Source organism: Eptesicus fuscus, chromosome 6 (assembly GCF_027574615.1).
Source record: "Eptesicus fuscus isolate TK198812 chromosome 6, DD_ASM_mEF_20220401, whole genome shotgun sequence".
Classification (NCBI taxonomy): domain Eukaryota; kingdom Metazoa; phylum Chordata; class Mammalia; order Chiroptera; family Vespertilionidae; genus Eptesicus; species Eptesicus fuscus.
The window spans coordinates 26,684,191-26,703,601 of NC_072478.1; the positions used below are offsets into that span (position 1 = coordinate 26,684,191).

At 48.2% G+C, this 19,411-nt stretch overlaps 1 protein-coding gene across 8 annotated transcripts in view; it reads left to right on the plus strand.

Moving 5' to 3' along the window:
- Positions 1-19,411, plus strand: part of RANBP3 (RAN binding protein 3) — a 59,876-nt gene that overhangs the window by 38,976 nt on the left and 1,489 nt on the right. For 3 of the 8 annotated variants that reach the window (XM_028159145.2, XM_054717469.1, XM_028159158.2), the window contains 12 exons: positions 469-540; positions 5,743-5,808; positions 7,161-7,253; positions 8,103-8,221; positions 9,623-9,742; positions 11,580-11,683; positions 12,088-12,166; positions 13,234-13,336; positions 13,868-13,992; positions 16,035-16,155; positions 18,529-18,671; positions 19,060-19,243. In XM_028159145.2, the coding sequence (XP_028014946.1) occupies positions 469-540; positions 5,743-5,808; positions 7,161-7,253; positions 8,103-8,221; positions 9,623-9,742; positions 11,580-11,683; positions 12,088-12,166; positions 13,234-13,336; positions 13,868-13,992; positions 16,035-16,155; positions 18,529-18,671; positions 19,060-19,243 (1,329 nt within the window). Of the gene's footprint in view, positions 1-468; positions 541-5,742; positions 5,809-7,160; positions 7,254-8,102; positions 8,222-9,622; positions 9,743-11,579; positions 11,684-12,087; positions 12,167-13,233; positions 13,337-13,867; positions 13,993-16,034; positions 16,156-18,528; positions 18,672-19,059; positions 19,407-19,411 lie in introns of those variants that run through there. The other 5 variants (XM_054717471.1, XM_054717472.1, XM_054717473.1 and 2 more) reach the window with 3 other exon arrangements.

The following is a 19,411-nucleotide window of genomic DNA, read 5'->3' on the forward strand; positions in this document are numbered from 1 at the left end:
GGTCTAGGAGATAATCAGCTCCCAATCCTCAGAGGAAATGGAAAGATGAGCCGTGCCAGTAAGATCCGAAACAGGTGGGGGTGGCAGGTGCAGCCAACTTTTGAGCCCGGACCGGTGACAAGGAGCAGGGGCTGAGGCTCAGCCCGGGGTAAGACTTGGAACATCTGGTGTGCTCCAATTCCCTCCTGGCTGCCCCCACAGGGGCCCAGGGTGCCAAGGAAAAGCCAGGGGCATGAGGACGGGAGAGATGACCACAGTGGACCAGAGTGAACTGGTAGACATCAGACAGAGGCCATTAGGCTGGAGACTCCCCTCTTTTGCTATAGAGTCTGGAGTATCTAAAGGCCTTATTCATAATGTTGACCCCCACCACAGTGGGACTTGGAGATCAACCCCTCATGTCTGCCCCACCTACTCACTCTATTTTTCCTCTTGTTCCCTCCCCTGCCTGCACCTCCTTGCTGACAGTATCAAAAAACAATGTTTTTATGCCATCAACCTTCTGCGAGCCATCTGCAGGCAATTCTGACTCAGAACCAGGTGAGCCCTCACATCCCTTTGCCTTTCACAGCCAGTCACTGGGGGTTTTCCTGGGACGAAAAGCAGTTAATATTGTAATATAGCATCTTAACAGCAATGGACAGTTTGAAAGCAGGGTTCAGTTCCTAAATGTTTTCCCAACTCTTTAGCTTGTACATTTGGAATCCGGTGTGAGAGAGGCTTCATAAGCCCTTATTTCTGTTTCTGTAAGTAAGCCTGTTTACAAGGATTTTTACATCCTTTTTGAAAAAAAAAAAAGAAAGTGGTATATTACTTGTTTTTAAAATTTTACACAAGTAATACATTCATTTAATTTTTAAAAAAGGCAAATTAGAAATAAATAGACTTAAAGAATTAGTCTGCCCTTTCCCACTGACTACCATCCCAAAGGTAACTAATGTGAAATGTAATTTCCCAGACCCCTTTTCTGTGTATTAAATTCTCACATTAATTATTGCTTAGATGTGTTCAGATATATGCATATATTTAATCATGGCTTTAAAACTTTAAGGAAAAAAGCTTGCTCCCCTCTGAAGAACATAGGGCCTGCCTTTTTTGGTCTTTCTCAGGAGAACCAACTCCAATAATTCCTGAAAGTTTCTCCTCATAAAAGATTTAATGAGCAAGTTTAACCACCCAAATTCTGTAACCAAACCTGCCTTATATAAATTCATTGCCGACTTCAAAAGCATTGCAAGATAACTCATACTCTGGCATGAGAGCGATGTCAAGGGAAGAGGCGAGTTTTTATAACTTTGAGGATTGATTTGATGGCACCATTTCAGTTGAATTTGTTCTGACTCTAAAAGCAAACTGTTTGGAGTTGACTCCGTTCCCGCTTCTGAAGAGGAGCTTGGTTTTTAAAGGTCTTTGGTCGTACCTGGGGCACTGGTTTAGCCAGTTGTGTTCTGAGGTGTGGGGGCAGTGTTAGCCTTTGCGAGTCTGTTTTGGTCTGGGGATCAATAGCTGAAGACACCTTTATGCCATGGAGTTCTATTATGAACCTCACAATCACCTCTGAGGCCTGTGAGTGATGGCCTTGCTCCCTCTCTCTGCCCCAAAAACCTTTATCCAGCAGCATTGAGAGCAGGGTAGCCCTGCGAAAGTGGACAGCTTAGTCTGCCTTAGGAGGGGCTCTGATACAGCCCTGGTCCCTGGTCCCTGATGCAGCATGCCAGTCATATTAGATTTGCACATCAGCTCTGCAAAGTGAGCCTCTTATATGTTTGCCTGCCTTTTTAGCTTAATTGGGGTGGGGGGGGGACTAAAATTTATGGGAAATTTTTATAAAGCATTTCTCTATCCCTTTACCTAGAAGGCTCCATGCGTTCTTCAGAGCAAAGACATCAGATTCTAATCACATGTCTCTCTTTCCATCTGGAACAGTTGTTCATTCTTTCCTTGACTTTTGTGACCTTGAAGATTACAGGCCAGTTATTTTGGAGAAGTCCTTCAGTCGGCGGGTGTCTGATGTTTCCTGGGGCTTCCACCCAGGTTGTGTATTTGGGGCTGAAATACCACAGAAGTGCAGCCGTGCTCTCCCTGTGCACCCCAGTGGTGGCACACGACGTGTACTCTTCCTGGTGCAGGCCGGGTTGACTTTGATCACTTGATTAGGGTGGAGTCTGCCTGGTTTCTCCACTATAAAATTATTTCTTCTCCCCTTGTCATTACTATTTTCTGGAGAGATACTTTTTTTTTAATTCCTTTATTTTTTTTTCTTTATTGGTTAAGGTATTACATATGTGTCCTTAACCCCTCGTTGCCCCCCCAACCCACTCCCGTTCATGCCCTCACCCCCCTGGTGTCTGTGTCCATTGGTTATGCTTATATGCATGCATACAAGTCCTTTGGTTGATCTAGCCAGTTTGGCTCAGTGGAGAGATACTTTGAGACATGAGGAAATCTCTCATTTTGCCCTCCTTTGTTAGCATCCATTAATGTTTTCTTGCTTGAATTAATTATTACTCTGATGATGGCCACATGGAGATTTTCTTCCCCATTATTGCCCCAACATTTATTAATTGGCATTCTGTAAGGAGCAGCTTTCTTTTCCCCACTTTATTCAGAGAAGGGGATGCATGTACCCTTAGTCATTTGTGTCAATATGGATTTACGCATTCCTGTTTTAGTCAGTGGGTTGCAATTTGTTATTAATATTTATTTTAATATGCAGATTTTATTGTGATCATCAGTTATTTTAATTGTTCCAGATTTAGCCAATGGGCCCCATCAAACCAGGATCCTGTGTCCTTTTCCCAGGTCCCTGTCATTCTTTTAAGCACTTTCTTTACTTTCTGTCATAACAAGAGGTTCCAGGCTCATCATCTTTCCCCTTTTCTCAAAGGGGTGCTGGCTCTTAATGGAGCATGCTCTCAAGAAACCAAGATCTGGGTGCTCCGTGTGCTCACCACCATTTGGGCTGTCACTGCTCTCAGGACCTCTCAGTGCCCAGAGCTGGGAAGCTGGGAAAACACACACACACACACACACACACACACACACACACACAGCTAAGAACATACACCTATATGCATACATATGCTTACATTTACCTATATTTCTACATTTCTATCTGGATACTTCCAATTCATTGCCAGCAGGATTCATCTTAACCTCCCCCTCTATATGTCTACCTCCCTTTTCTTAGAAACCTGACTCCCTCTGTCCTCAATACATTTACTCATTGCTCCATCCCCCCATATGTGGTCAAGCACTCTTCTCCCCCTGCACCAACACTGCCCTTACACGCCCCAGCTCTCATCAGGCTGCCTTCTCTTGGATTCTTTCTAGCCGCTGGAATACATCAGGTTGAATACTGATATATTTTCCTGTTAAATCTGGGCCTCCCTGGGTGGTGAGCATTAACTCCCTCAGAAGTCACTCAGGATCTTCCTGAGGCAGGGCACAGTGTACCCTTAAAGGAGCCTGCTTGCTTCAGACATGATTTGGAAGAGGAAAGAGGCTGCCCCCGAGGAGAGACCTCTTCCCCCAGAGAGCTCACAGAAGGGGATGCATGTACCCTCAAGAAGACACCAGTGTAGCCACCTGGTGGGCTCTGGCCTCCAAGCTAGCTTCTTCATTGTACCCTGACCATCTGGCAGGAGGCCATGAGAAGAGATCACATTTGTTTTAGTGAAGATGGGGCTGCAACGGGGTCCTCCAGGCTTTAACTGCCCTGTAAGCATACCACCCTCCTGCTTTGGCCGCTTCAGAAGTGTGGTACACCTTGTCTCTCTGTCCATCAGTTTACTGCAGCATTCAGCATAGATTTCCTGTGCATCTTCAGGGTTGGCCTGGCACCAGATGCAAAGTTAGTGAATGTTCATTGGCAGTAATTTCTGGGCCCACTGCCCACACTGATCAGCATAGGTCAGCCTCATGGGTCAGTGGCTGTTAGCATTGGCTCGAACAGAGCACAGTGGTAGCCATCCGTCTGTAGCCACAATGTGAGCATTGCAGAGCCAGCTCTAAGGGCTTTAGAAGTTTTCTAAATTGTGAATTTCATCTCAATTTTTTAGTTTTATATTGCCAATCATCTTCTGAATAACCCTAAGCTTTGGAAATGTAATTTGGTATTTTCCTTCTAAAAAGAAACATCTGGCAGCATGTCTTCCCCTGCATCCTGTTTTGTCTGCTTTTCCCGAGTGTGGTTTTTATGACCCAGAGAGCTCTTATGGGAGAGACACCACCCCACTAACACAGGCTCTAGAAGCCTGGCAGGCTCCAGCCCTTTTTACTAACTAGCAGTGAGAGTTTCTGTAATCCTCCTTTTGCCCAAGGAGAGCAGTTTGGCTCACCAACCTGTCGACAACAGGAAGAGGGCCCTTCTGTTTTACTCAGAATTCTGATTTGATTTTGTTTCCTACCTGAAAGTGGTCTGACAAAGCATTTGTGTTGTCATTTTAGTGTACAATTGGTTGGTTTTTAGTATATCCACATAGTTGTGCAACTGTCACTGTAATTAATTTTAGAACATTTTAACCACCCCCAAAAGAAGTCCCATACCCTTTACAAGTCATTCCCCATTCTGTCTTTCCCAGCCCCTGGCAACCATGAATCCACTTTCTGTCTCTGGATTTGTCTGTGTGACCTTTTGAGGTATCTTTCCCTTTAAGTCTTTATTTTCTTCCAACAACATGGAATTGTTTTTTTTACTTCATTTTGGGTTGTTTGTTGCCAGTGTATAGAAACATGCACTGATTTCTGTATTATTATCTTGTGCCCTGAAATCTGGCAAGGTTTTTTTCCGATGTGTTAGACCTTAGCCCAAAAGCAAGGCTGCCTCTGGTGGCCCAAAATGCTGCTGTCCCTCTGCTTCTCCACATACAGACCTGGCCTGTTGAAGTCACAAAGCTTTTTATGCTGATCCTTCCCACCAAGGATTACATTAAACTGTCTCTTCCACCCCACCCCCTTATAAGATGGGCAAAGTCACCAAGATGCATTGATTAAGGGATTTGTGGATGCGTGGCTAAGCAGAAACCAGGTTTTGAATATCCCAAGAACCCCTGTATTTGTCAGCCTGAACTCAAGTCCTGGGGGAGGCCCCGCCTCCTCACATGTGGCCAGGACAAACAACCCTGTTTCCTTCTTCCGGGCCTTCCGGTGCTCTCATTAAGCAATGAGACAAAGCTCTCCAGGCATATCTGGAAAGAGAGCAAGCCCACTATGTGCCGCTCTTGATCTCTTGCCAAAGAAAACATGTCTCATTTCCCACACATCTGTTGGTACAGAGTCCTCTCCTGACAAGTGCTCTAGGAAAGAGAAATGCATCACTGGAGACCTTTATTCGGTGGCCCTGTGACATTCTCCAGGGCCTGCAAGTGCAGCTTGGCATCCAAGGTCCTGGCAAAGTCCAGCCTTGCACTCACCTTCTAGATGGAAGGGCTCCTTGGTAGAGTGGTCACCCTCACTTCTGTCTTGCACCTTTGACACCCTCTGGTCTTCCACTCTTTGCACTTTGTTCCCGAGCCGCACTTCCTGCAGTGCCCTGCCTCCTCACCCAGGCTGCCTTACAGCCTTGGTGGTTGGATAGGACTTCTGCATTTCTGTTTCAGTTTGAAATCATTTCCCTTGTTCTCTAGGCCCCTGACTACTGAGGCCCAGACAACAACCCTCTCCTGCCCCTGCTCCCTCCCAGCCTCGCCACCCCACTCCAGGAAGGCTTTTTTTTTTTAATCTTTTGTCTTGTGCTTGTAGAGGAAAAGAGCAGTGGGTTCCGGTTGAAGCCACCAACACTGATCCATGGCCAGGCACCCAGTGCAGGTAGGTGCCCACCTTGGAGGAGGAGAGGAGAGTGGCTTTCTCATACCCTTCCAGGCTTCTGCACAGCTGCCTACGGCAACCCACCAGTGCACTCTGGGCTGTTACCTGACACATGAGCTCTGGAAAAACACTATAAAGAGCCTGTCAGACCAGGGAGCTTCTCTACCCTGAGGTGGAGGTGACAAGGGAACAAGCTTGAGTTGGTATGGGAGTTTGGGCTCTGTGCCCAGTGATAGCTCAGTTGCTTCCAGCTGTCTCTCCAGAGCATTCTAGCCCCAGCACGCCATATCGTTAACCCTGATTTGCAGAGTGGCCTCAATTCATTAGCACACTGTTGGTGAGCAGGGCCAAGTGATGGCGCTCTCGAGACCTGTCAGGTCCAAAGGGAGCCCAAGCAGGGCCAAAAATGTTTTCTTGTGGTCCTTGCCCTAGTTGTATTTGGCCAGAGGTTTTTTCTCAATGAGGCATTTTTAAAAAGCAGGTGCTGCCCTAGCTGGTTTGGCTCAGTGGATAGAATGTCAGCCTGGGGACTGAAAGGTCCCAGGTTTGATTCCGGTCAAGGGCACAGGCTCAATCCCCAGTAGGGGGTGTGCAGGAGGCAGCCAATCAATGATTCTCTCACTGATGTTTCTGTCCCTCTCCTTTCCTCTCTGAAATCAATAAAAATATATTTTTAAAAAATGAAAAGCAGGTGCAGAGGTGCCTTTCTGTGACCCCAAGCAGCAGCCTAAATTCTGGGGCATTGTCTGTGGCTTTGCTGCTTTCCCCTCAGGTCTGTGCTTGACCCTTGAGTCCAGCACTTGAGAACAGCTGTCCCTTGGCTTCCCCGAAGCATTAGTGTACTCACTGGGTTAATTCACAGACATGATCACTTACATGGGAATGTCATTTAATCACATAAAAATAGCAGTAGCCAAACTCTATATGTTGAGCTGTAAAGAAAGTGTCTTGGGTTTGTTTTTTTAATGTGCTTCCTGCCTGGCCAGTGTGGCTCAGTGGTTGAGCATGGACCCATGAACCAAGAAGTTGCCAGTTTGATTCTGGTCATGGCACATGTCCGGGTTGTGGGATCAATCCCCAGTAGGGGGCATGTAGGAGGCAGCCAATCAGTGATTCTCTCTCATCATTGATGTTTCTATCTCTCCCTCTCCCTCCTCTCTCTAAAAATCAATAAAAACATTTTCTAAAAAAAAAACAAAAAACACAGATGTGTTTTCCTACAGAGTCTAGTCTGTGAGGAACATGAAATGGATTCTGGATTTAATTTGTCTGTAAAGTGCCTGAGAGTCTGAGCTGTTGCATTTCTGCCCACGAGGTCCAAGGGCGCTGGGCAAACCGACCTCTGTTCCCAGGTCTGCCAAGCCAGAAGCCCAAGGAGCAGCAGCGGAGTGTGCTTCGCCCGGCAGTGTTACAAGCCCCACAGCCAAAGGCACTCTCACAGGCCGGTAAGAAACACAGCCCTGGTACCCAGGCTGTCATGGCAGAGGAGAACATTATATAAAGTCGCTTCTGGGGCAGCCATGTCATATCTGCCAAATGCACAAAGAAATAAAGAGTGCTGGGAAAGCAGCCCTTTATATTCCTGGTGAGCCCAGTAAAGACAGGAGGCCAAGCCTGACTGCTGGTGTAAATGTGCCTTGTGCACGCCCTGGCCTCATAAATGCTGCCTCCACTTCCTGAGCGGTTCAGATTCGTCCCTACACGTTTGCAGGCAGAACTCAGCCCTGCAGTCTCAGAAACTCAAAGGGTAACTTTCACATGTTTTCATTTTACTCGCCAATCTTGAGACGTGACTCTTAAACCATATTTTCATTACATTCACATAGACAATGGTTTTCAGTTAATCCTTAATTTTCTTCATGTGAATGAGCTCTTGTCTTCCTCTTGATCTTTCCCTATAATTCGAGAACTCTTCATCAAAAGCCATGCAACATCCCACATGAGGGAAATAGTTAATATTGCTGAAGAGTTTTTAATTACATGAGAAGTTTTATGTAATGCTCAACAGTCAAAACTAGACTTAAAGTTGTGCGTGTCATGTAATCTCAGCTATTTAAAGGAAAAATGCATAGAATAAAGATATCATTTGTAAAACTTGTTTTGTAGAACTCATAATTGTTCCCCCAATATTTGTTCTTTTAATCTAAGAGTTGGTTGCTTTTAGTAGTGACACTAGACCCTTTCTTATAAAAGGAGAAATTATATACTTTTGGTCCAAATGGTGGCAGGAGAAAGCACTAGAGGTGGTCTAGCACTGACTCCACGATTCTCACTCTGTCCGTTTGTCCCCACAGTTCCAAGCAGCGGCACCAATGGGCTCAGTATCCCAGCAGACTGCACAGGAACAGCGACATCGACATCGCTCGACAACCCCACACAGAGAAGTCCACCTGACGAGGCGCCAGCACCTGAGGTCCGTCTGTGCCAGGGCAGGGAGCACACCTCACAGGAGACTTCTCGGGCTTTGCAGAGCACATAGACTGTTACCTGCTCTGAGCAATGTCAGTTTGTTTTGTGTTCAAGCTTTCAGTATCAGTGCTGACGAACACCAAGAGAGGGGAGGGGTGTCTTCGTGGTTCTGAGAGAAAGATGCTGTGAGCAAAGCTCTGCTATAGAGTCCTGTGTTGCCCGAATCCAGCATGTCATTTCCACATGTCCTGGGCAGCGTTTCTGCCAGTTGGCACACTAACCTTTGAGCCCTGGGGAGCCACTGGGACCGGAGGGATGGCTTTCATTAATGAGATCCTTGCACCATTTTGTGGGGACAAACGTCTTCCCTCCCTGTTTCCACACCCGAGCGACTCTGGGGATTTGTACACGTGTGCTCTTTTTTTTTTTTCTCTTTTTTTTTTTCCTCTTTTTTTTTTTTCTTTTTTTTAATATATTTTATTGATTTCTTACAGAGAGGAAGGGAGAGGGATAGAGAGTTAGAAACATCGATGAGAGAGAAACATCGACCAGCCGCCTCCTGCACACCCCCCACCGGGGATGCGCCCGCAACCAATGTACATGCCCTTGACCGGAATCGAACCTGGGACCCTTCAGTCCGCAGGCCGACGCTCTATCCACTGAGCCAAACCGGTTTTGGCACGTGTGCTCTTTTAAATGCCTGGGGAGTCAGCTCAGAAATTGTTTGTTTTGAAAAGACATCCTTTGTGGTTCTGGAATTATATAGGCCAGAAGCATCTGTTTTCCAGTAGTGCTACAGAGCAGCTGGGAAGCAGGCATTTCATGAAGCACCTGCTCTTGGGGTTGGCAGAGACAAATTTGGAATCCAAATTGCAATACTGCACTGTGCCTCAGACGCAAGCCAGACTGCGTCTGTGTGCCTTTGCCCTTGGCCACTTCAGCCAGAGGTTCTCTATCCTCTGCCTCCCTCACCCTCACCCCCCATAGATGTTCAGGCTCAAATGGTGAAAATGATCATCTACAATTCTATTTTGAAACATCTATGAGGTCCCCCCACCTTCAAACCAGTTAATGGAATTGGAAATAGAAATTGTTTTTGTAATATATGCTTCATGGAAACTTTGGTAGCTGGATCTCAGGGCAGTCACAGCTCTGCACCAGAGGGAGACCCAAAAGTGACCCCGCTGTCCTGTCCTCCCCATGTTCCTGGCTGCGGAGAGTTTGCCCTGTCCCCTCCCAGGCTCTGCCTACCTCACTCTTCTGATTGGTTCTAGCCCCTCCTCAGATGTTCCTCAGCCCAGGGACCCTCGTCAAGGGACATGCAATTATGCTATAAGATGATTCAGCTTGCTCATCAGGGCTAATGTGTCCCTTCTTTTCAGTTGTCGTTGTTCTGTTTAACTAGGAGAAAGAGCCCCAGAAAAATGAGTCTAGCAGTACTTCTGAGGAGGACAGCTGTGAGAAAAAAGAGCAAGTTGCACAGCAAGCATTTGTATTTGGGCAGAACTTGAGGGACAGAGTTAAGGTATGTGCTCAGAGGGCTGGGTGAGCCGTTGAACAGAGATTGATCTTTGTATGCCTCTCCCAGGTTCGAGAACAGAAATTGCTTCTGAAGGGTAGGGTAGACATAGAGGCTGTGCTGTGGAGTGGTCCTGTGACTCTTAGCACGGTCGGCAGCTGCTTGTTGTACATGTTTCCCATACTCTGCTGCTCAGCCACCCAGGCTGCCTGCCACCCCTCCATCCTCAGTGGGACTGAGCGGTGGCTCCTGGCTACAGGGGACAGAGAGGCAGCCAGTGTGAGGTTTTTGTTTTCTTCAGGGTTTTTTAATCTCAACACTAGCAGCATGCAGACCAGATTGTGTTTAGTTGTTGGAGGCCTGACCTGCTCACCACTGTGGGTTGTTGAGCAGCATCCCTGGTCCCCACCCTCTAGATACCAGGAGTATACCCTCTCAGTTGTGACAACCACACATGCCCCCAAATAGTGCTGAATGTTCCCCATGGGACCAGATTGCTCCCGACAGAACCATCACCTTATTTTCAAAAGTAGGGCAGGTGGAAGGATTGTTTTCTCTCCCACAGGAGCATCAGTATCTGTCACCTCCTGGCTGCCCCCAGGCAGGTGGGTCCAGTCTGGGGACTGAGTTGGGGTGGGGGCATCTGGCAGTGGCAGGGGTCTCAGCTCTGCCCACTGTGTGCTAGCACTCCAGAAAGACTAGAGTGAGCAGCACTACATTTAGCAGGCACAGATATGGAATGTTCTTGGCCATTTCCAGCAGCTCACCTGGCAGGAATCTCCTTTAGAGGACTGAGAGGCAGTGTCAGTGGCGATATCTGGGGACATCTGTGATTGTCACACTAGGGGGTAGGTACTCCTGGCATTGAGTGGGTAGGGGCTAGGGATGCTGCTCAACACCCCACAGTGCCCAGGACGATCCAGCCCCAATGCCAGTGATGCTGAGGGTGAGAGACTCGCAAATAAGGAAACAAAAGTCATCACATAGAAAACATGCCACCTGTGTTCTCCTGTAGTGTCACTGTCTAAGAGAAGCACAGATGCCCCAGAAGACAAAAATAAGTGTTGATGTCGCATAACTTTAGCCAAAATAATACATTCCCTGGGGACTGCTCCCTCCAGGAAGAGGAAAGTGAAGCAACAGCCTTGAAATCTACCAGCCCTGGGGCAGGGTCTGGCCAACCGTCTAGTTGAGTCTGCTCCTCAAGTTCAGGGCAATGCTGCCTTGACATGGGGGTAGGGGCAGTATCTCCTAGAGATCCAGAGCTCATGTGATCTCTGAGGTCTTGGTCACATCCCACCTTCTCCACAGAGGGTGACTCCAGGCCGTGGTCTCCTAGCTCCGCTGAGAACGAGCTTCCTTGCTCACAGGACTAAGTCCATCCTTCCCCCCTCAGGGTTCCCAGGAGTAGTGCATTAGGTCACATATGTGATGGAGCAGACAGGGCAGCTGGCATCAATGAAGCCCTCAAACAACAGTGCTTTATGTTCTTAATAAACCCGTTAAAACACCAGATTTATAAGTGTTCTGTGATCTCGGAACAGAAGTGTTGATGAAAATGCTAACAAGATGCCAACCTAAGTGCATTTTTTATTTTTTTTAAACAAGGTAGAAAAAGTTCGCCAACACTTTATGAATTGTTTTTGTACCTTAACTGTTAAAAGCAAAAGGTTCTGGAATTGATTACAGCGCCAGCACCCAGTGCTCACACACAAACCCCTGCATGCACATTAATAGGATTTGCATGTTGAGCTGTGCCACACGGTGGAGGATTGTGCAGCCAGGCCAAGCTATAGAGGTCCAGAATGTGTTGTTCTCTGAGTATAGTGTCTCTATTTCCTAGTTAATAAATGAAAACACTGAAGCAGCTGACATGGAAAATGCCGGACACCCCAGTTCAGAAACGCCAACCGCGACCAACTATTTTCTTCAATATATCAGCTCCAGGTATGTGTGTCAGGCCTGTGTCCAGCCTCAGAAGCGCTCAGGTCACTCATCCACCTTGTCTCTGGCCCAGAGAGGAGGCAGAACCCGGACCAGGAGCCAGCCTGGTCCTTCCATAGGGGGAAGGATGGAGGGGAGGGAGCAGAATCCTTCAGAATTCCAGTTGCCCCCTAGTCCCTTCCTTCTTTCCCACTTGGCACAGCTGTGGAGGAGCCAGGACAGTGGACTTTGATGAACAACTGAGGCAGGACCTGAGTTCTATGGGGTTGTCCAGCCCAGCTCTCAGAGTGACCTCTATCACCAGGACCTTGTGCCCAGAACAGAATCCAATGGGCCAGTGGCAGCTTAGCTGCCTCTTGTTACCCACCAGGTTCCGCCCCTGAATTCACAGTCCATCTTCTCTTCAGTTTAGAGAACTCGACCAATAGTGCCGATGCCACCAGCAACAAATTTGTATTTGGCCAGAACATGAGCGAGCGCGTATTGGTGAGTGGCCCCTATGGGGACTGTTCTTCGTGGGACCCAGGTTTTTAGAGCTCCCCAGCCCAGGTCAAAGGAACATGAGTGTGGCTGCCGTGTTGTCTCTTGGAAAATTAGGATGATTTCATTTGCAAGTAAGAGAAAGAAGACTCAGTTTAAAGTCATGGGCAGGGTTATCTGCTCTCCAGGAGCCAGTGTTCCATTTCCAGTCTTTCCTCATCCTAAGACAGGTTTCCTGAGGCACAGGCCATGCTTTCCCGGCGAAGGCTGGCTACAGGTACAGCCATCAGACCAGTCCTTAGCCAACTTCTGGAGCCAACAATGGTCCTCCCCACCTGCCAATGAGGCTGTGGCACAAAGGAGGGGACGGGTGTGGTGGCCTCAGAGGGATTGTGTGTCCCATGTACTCCCGACACATCACAACCAGGGTTGGGTTCTGGAATTGTTTTACATGCTTCCTTCCTTCATCCCTTTTTTCCCCCAATCAAATGGGCACAGCCCCTCTGTGTCCATTGTCAGTGTGGCTACAGAGCTGTTTTGGGTCCAACCAATTCTGTCCATGTTTGTCTCAGTCTACATTACATTAAAGAGCCCTCTGCTTCTTTTCTCGAGCGTCAGTACTGTCCATTTCCTGTTAAAATGAAATAGTCAAAGAACTACCTCACACAGACAAAATGAACTCTGCAGCCCAAAGTAATGTCAGCTGGTGGCACACGCCTCCCGGCAATGCCATGAGAGGCCCCATTGGGGGCAGTTCATGCATGATGCCCCTTTGTGTTAGGTTTTAACACCAAATGTTCTCCTGTAGTGTCACTAAGATTGTTGTGTGGTTTTTGGGGTTTGAGTGTGGGGAATATGGCTGGGACATAGCCCATGGCGAAGGGCTATGTAGGTCTGTCTGCAGGTCTGGGAGGGTCCCCAAAGCTGCAGAGGAGGAGCTGTAGGCAGAAAGCAGCCCTCTGCCCAGCAGGGAAGTTCTGAGAGCTGCCAGGCCAAGGGACTTACTGTTCCATAGTGGATGACCCGCCAGGATCGGCCTAATGCCTTTCCCATGTGCCTTTGTTTCCCTGCAGAGCCCACCCAAATTAAATGAGGTCACTTCAGATGCCAACAGGGAGAACTCAGCTGTCGAGTCTGGGTCCGAGTCTTCATCCCAGGAGGCCACCCCTGAGAAAGGTACGTCGCAATCCTATTGCCTCATAGGAGGGGGTACCAAGTGACAGGACACTGTCCATCCACACCTCAGCCTGGGCGGGATGTAGGGTTCAACTCAACACAGCAGTAATGACCTCATGAACCAGCCACTGGGACAGAGCCAGAAAGCCATGGGCACTGGTTTTCAGTGAGCTAAAGGGGACATGTTCATCTATAAATAGGCACAGGCCCGTGGTGCTGTATGGTGACTTGGGGGTAGGGTGACTGAGGTGGTTGTAGCCCTCTCCCTTCACACCCTGAGGCAGCAGAGGGAGTTTTTCTTCAGTGCCCTCTTTGAGGTCTGTCCCCTACTGAATGGGAAATGGAAAACCCAGAGCCATGCCAGCAGCTCCCAGCTGGCCTCCCTTACAGATCCCGAGGCTGAACTACTTGGCATATTTTGGGGTCCACTCCATGTCCCATGGGTAGCTGGTACTCTTGAGACCAAGCCAACCTTTTTGTCTCCTATGCAGTACACTCTCCCCCACCAAGTAAATAGTCAATGTCGTTTAGCTAATAACATTGCAGAGTCCCTGGCCGAATCGGCAGCCGCCTACACCAAGGCAACAGCGCGGAAGTGTTTGTTGGAAAAAGTGGAAGTCATCACCGGGGAGGAGGCAGAGAGCAACGTGTTACAGGTAAGGTGGGCCTCTTGGCCCTTAGGTGGGATTGTGATGGCCCGAAGCTTCTTTGTGCATTTGAGGGTCCGGCCCCCAAGGGGTCAACCCACATTCTCCAAGCACATTTGGGGAGAGACTTCCCTTTGGAGTGACAGAGAGGCCTGAGTCCCACCTTTAGGATCTTGTTGGTGGGGCTTTTGTTGAAAGTTGAACCAACTCTAAGGGTCTTCTTATATTGCTTTGTTTTACAAAAAAAGGATTCTGTTTTGAAACATTCTCATAGTTTAGGGAATTACACGACTTGTGACTTCTCTTACTATCCAGAGTTATAGCTGTGGTTATTTTGTCACACTGGCACCTTGTCTTGTTTTATTAGAGGGAAAAAAATCACAGATGCAGCCCAGACTTCACCCCACTCTTTCCCTGTCAGCATTTTCCTTCCTAGCCTGAGGCAGCCTGTCCAGGTCTCTGCCTGTTCATCTGCTTTTCACTTTTTCACACATGTGTGTGTGTCTATAAAACACACATATATCTATATATAGAGAGAGGGTGGTTTTAATGCAGGTTTTACTGATACTTCTTTCCCCACTCAACTTTGTTTTTTAATCTATCCATGTTAAGAGATATTGACATGATCTGCACACTTTTTCTGTAAAGAACCACTTATGGTCTCTGTTGATATCCTTTTTTAATATAACAGCTTTATTGAGATATAGTGCACATATCTCTAAGAAATTTACCCTTTTAAAGCATACAATTTTGTGGTGTTTAGTATATTGACACAGATTTGCAACTGTCACTATTATCTAATATAGAACATTTTTGTCCTCCAAAAAGGAACTTCATGCCCATTAGCAGTCATTCCCTATTCCTCTCCCCCACACCCTGGCAATCACGAATCCACTTCCTGTCTTTGTGGAGTTGCCTGTACTGGACATTTCACATAAATGAAATCACATACTTTGTGGCCTTTTGTGTCTGGCTGCTCTCACTGAGCATCTTGTATTCAAGGTCCATCCATGTTATAGTGTGTGTCAGTGCTTCACTCCTTTTCATAGCTCAATAATATTTCATTGTGTTGATGGACATTTGGGTTGTTTCCACTTTTTAACTATTATAGAATTCTGCTGCTGTGAACATTTGTGTGCAAGTTCTTGTGTGAAAACCTATTTCATTTCTCTTGGGTGGATACTTAGAAGTGGCATTGCTGGGCCATGTAGTCACTTCATGTTTAACTTTTTTTTCTGTTGTTTTAAATATGAGAGAAACATTGATGAGAGAGAACCATCCATTGGCTGCCTCCTACATGCCCCCCACTAGGGATCAAGCCCTCAACCTGGGCATGTGCCCTGATGGGGAATAGAACCAGTGACTTCTTAGTGCATGGGATAACACTCAACCAACTGAGCCACACTAGCCAGGGCAACTTTATTTTTTTTTTAATCTTCACCCAAGGAAGTTTTTCATTTCATTTTATTTTATTTATTTTATTTATTTATTTATTTATTTATTTTATTTTATTTTAGAGAGAAGGGAAGGAAGAGAGAGAGAGAAACATCAGTGTGAGAAAGAAGGTTGCCTCCTACACACGCCCCAACTGGGGATCAGACCCGCAACCTAGTCATGTGCCCTGACCAGGAATCAAACCCATTGACCTTTCAGTGTACGGAATGATGTTCCAGCCAACTGAGCCACACTGCCCAGGGCCATATTTAGCATTTTGAGGAACTGTATGAGGCTTCAGATGCCAACAGGGATGCCACATCCTCTCCAGGGCCTGTTATCTGTCTTTTTGGTTGTAGCCATCCTAGTGGGTGTGAAGTGATATCTCGGGGTTTTGATTTTCATTTCCTTAATTTTTTAAATATTCCTCTGAAAGTATAAAATCCACTTTAGTTTGAAGGCAGAACAGAAAATTGGCCAAGGGTCAGATGTGGGCCCGTAGTTTGTTGACCCTGGTAGTACATGAGAATTAAATGGAGGCTCCTAGAGATCCCCCCGTAGTGGCATCTACCCAGCTAGGGTCCCTTGCTCACCCAGAGGGCTGCCCTGTGTTCCAGATCCAGTGTAAGCTGTTTGTCTTTGACAAGACCTCGCAGTCTTGGGTGGAGAGAGGCCGGGGACTGCTGAGACTCAACGACATGGCATCGGCTGACGATGGGACATTACAGTCCCGACTAGGTGAGCTGTGGGAGGGCCTGGATTGGTGCAGAGTTCCTAAGGCAGTAAAGGGCAAGGTCCCAACTTGGCCCCTTGACCCAAGGAGCAGGGGAGCAGGTCCTCACAGGAGAGCCCAGGGACCCACACCCTGAGGCCTGACCCGGAGGATCCAGCTGCCACCACTTCCATGACTTCCCTCTTTCTGAGTGTGAAAGTGGGATAAAAGTATTTAGCAATTTTTAAACTTGTCTTCTGATCATGAAAGTGTCTGTTGTTTTATGGTAGGATGGAAAAAGAAAAAATCAACTGCAGTCTCTTGATAAAGAGAAATCTCTGCTAATAACATGTTGGTCCACTCCTGTTCTGTGGTTTTTTTCTTAAGGAAATGGAGCAATTTTATATTCTGTTCTTTTCACTCACTATTTTGTGAACATGTTCCTGTGTCATTAAATTTTCCTTTAAAACATGACTTTGGGAAAACTAATATATTCTGTTGAAAAATGAATGTATGTTACCATTTCCATATTGATGGACATGTAGTTTGTCCCTAATTTTTCTGAGTATCATAAATGGTGGTCCTGGGCTGTCTACACATGAATCTTATTCCCAGAAGTATGTTGATTACAAAAATGGATTGAGGGGGTGTATACACATACATATATGCATGTTTGAAGAGAATCAGCATGTTCATTTGTCTATGTTGTGAAATATGTATGTTCACTTTTTTTGTTGTTGTCTTCCCACACAAAAATTGTCCTCCAGCCTTTACAGAAACAGCTATTCATGACCCAGTAGTAACTTACGTTACATCCTTTCAGAATTGTCTCAGAGATTGGAACAGGGTTGAAAAGGGCCCTTCTATTTGGGCACCATTTTTTTTCCCCCATGGACGTCGCCTCCCTTCCTTTTTCATTTTTTCTTAGGGAAATGTTCAAATGTATGTGGACAGAGAGAGCACAGTATTTTCAGCCCCACAGCTCATCACCCACCTCCTCAGGCAGCAGCATGGCTGCATTACGCTCTCCCCTCCCTCATTGCGACCCATCCCAGGACCTTTACTTTCACCCCACACAGCCTTTTACCTTGTCACAGACCTTCCCTCTGAGCCCATCTGAACTGCTCCACTGCCTCAAAGATGGGCACTTTGGGCTTGTGAGGCCGGGCTTAGAGGACACAGGGAGATTTGGTCAATTGAGGCCCAGGACCCCACAGGCCTCCCCAAGTTGGCCCAAGCTGCTCCCCGTCCTGTGTAGCCATCTGGATGGGATGACACCTTTTAATCCTCACCAGGCCTGTTCTAATGGGGAGAGCTGGGCTGGCTGGGTGGGCTCTGACCAATTGGGCAGGCTGACTATGGCATTGGTCTGCTGCAGGTAGAACTGGGGGTGTCGCATGTACACCCAGAGAGGAAAGGTCTGTGCCAGTTTTTCTTTGCCAAATGCTTCCTTCAGTCTGTCTTTATCTCCTTCCTGTTGGAAGCTCTGAGCACAAGTTAGCCTCAATCCTTTTTCTAAGAAAACCTCAGGGACTTGGCCTGTGAGTGGGGGACAGTGAAGCGGTGTTGACTTTTATGTGACACGTGTGTGTCGACGATTTCACGAAGTTTCTTCATGAAGTCGCTTCTTTGCTAAGCTGTTATTTAAGCCTTAAAGGGTAAACAGAAAGCGCCTCCCTAGTTCTTCTCTTCAGCTCTGCACCCTGGGCACCAGCCTGGGACAAGATTGTCCAGGGGGTGGGTCGGGAGTGAGGCCCAAGAGCCCCCCCAGGAAGCCCACCCTGGTATGAACATCAGGGAGCGCTGGGCCCAGGCCCACAGTGCCACGGGGCAGAGGTGGCCACGGAACCTGAAGAGCCTTGCAGAGTAGGGAGGGGTGTGCGGGGGCGGGGCGGAGGACAAAGTTAAATCAAGCAGCAGAAACTTGGAGACCACAGATGGGAAGCATACCTAATTAAGGATGTAAAAGTGCTTTTGTTTTCAAAGTTGATTGTTGGTAGGATTAAAATAATTAATTGAAACTAAAAAATAAAAAAGTGTGAGTGTCCCCAATGTGCAGCCCACAAATGTCCCTATCTGGCCCCACCTCCCTACAGTTCTCCTGCTTCTACCTAATCACCCACTTCCCCAAGGAAGGCCCCCATGCTGTGTGGACCAACAAAACTCGCTTACATGTGGCCTCTGACACCGCCAATGGGCCCAGAAAGCCAGGTGGTGGTGCCAGGCCTGCCCCAGCATGTGTGGCTGTTGCTCAGTGGACAGGTGGACAACTTTCGTGGACCTTGGGAGAGTCATGTGATTTGACTGTTTGGGTTTGCTTTCCTTCCAGGTTGTATCTGTTCTAGCTGGTTGTTGGGCGGGGGGTGGGGACCAGGGCTGAGTGGCCTTGTTGGTTGCAGTGATGCGGACCCAGGGTAGCTTGCGACTGATCCTCAACACCAAGCTGTGGGCCCAGATGCAGATTGACAAGGCCAGTGAGAAGAGCATTCGCATCACAGCCATGGATACCGAGGACCAGGGTGTGAAGGTCTTCCTGATCTCGGTGAGCAGCCCCCCGGACAGGCTGGGCTGCCTGAACCCAAACAGCCCCCCTCCCCCGGACCAGGACAGCAACCCCGAGCTGCTACAGGAGCAAAGTTTATTGGCACATGCTGGCAGTCACCACAGGGCTGGATGGAGAGTGCCCCTCTGCGGGGAGCACTCAGCACTGCTCTGAGAGCAAGGAGGCCTCTAGGTGGGCCCCATCCCCAAAATGAGAGGCAGGAATGCCACTGTCACTTGAGAGCTGGCCCAGCCACGGGCTCTGGGAGCACTTGGAGGGGTGGGCCCCGGGCTGTGGGAGCTTTGGTCTGTGGTCCCAGGTTGAGCAGAGTCCAGGGAGCTGTTTCCCCATGAAGCCTCATAATCAGGACTTCCTCTGCCTCCCCCAGGCCAGCTCCAAGGACACGGGCCAGCTATATGCCGCTCTGCACCACCGCATCCTGGCCCTGCGCAGCCGCGTGGAGCAGGAACAGGAGACCAGAACACCTGCCCCCGAGCCTGGTGTGGCCCCATCCAATGAGGATGACAGTGACGATGACGACGTCCTAGCTCCATCAGGGGCCACAGGAGGCGGTGAGCCAGCAGTCCCTGCCCTGGAGGGCACAAGGGGGCTGGTTTCCTAGATCCCCTCTCATCCATTGCCGTTGGCCTGAGGGTGACATCTTGGTGTGGAAGCCTGACCCCGGGGGCTGGGGTGCCTTCCAGAGTGGGGACCTGATGGCGAGGCCACTGCTTCCCACA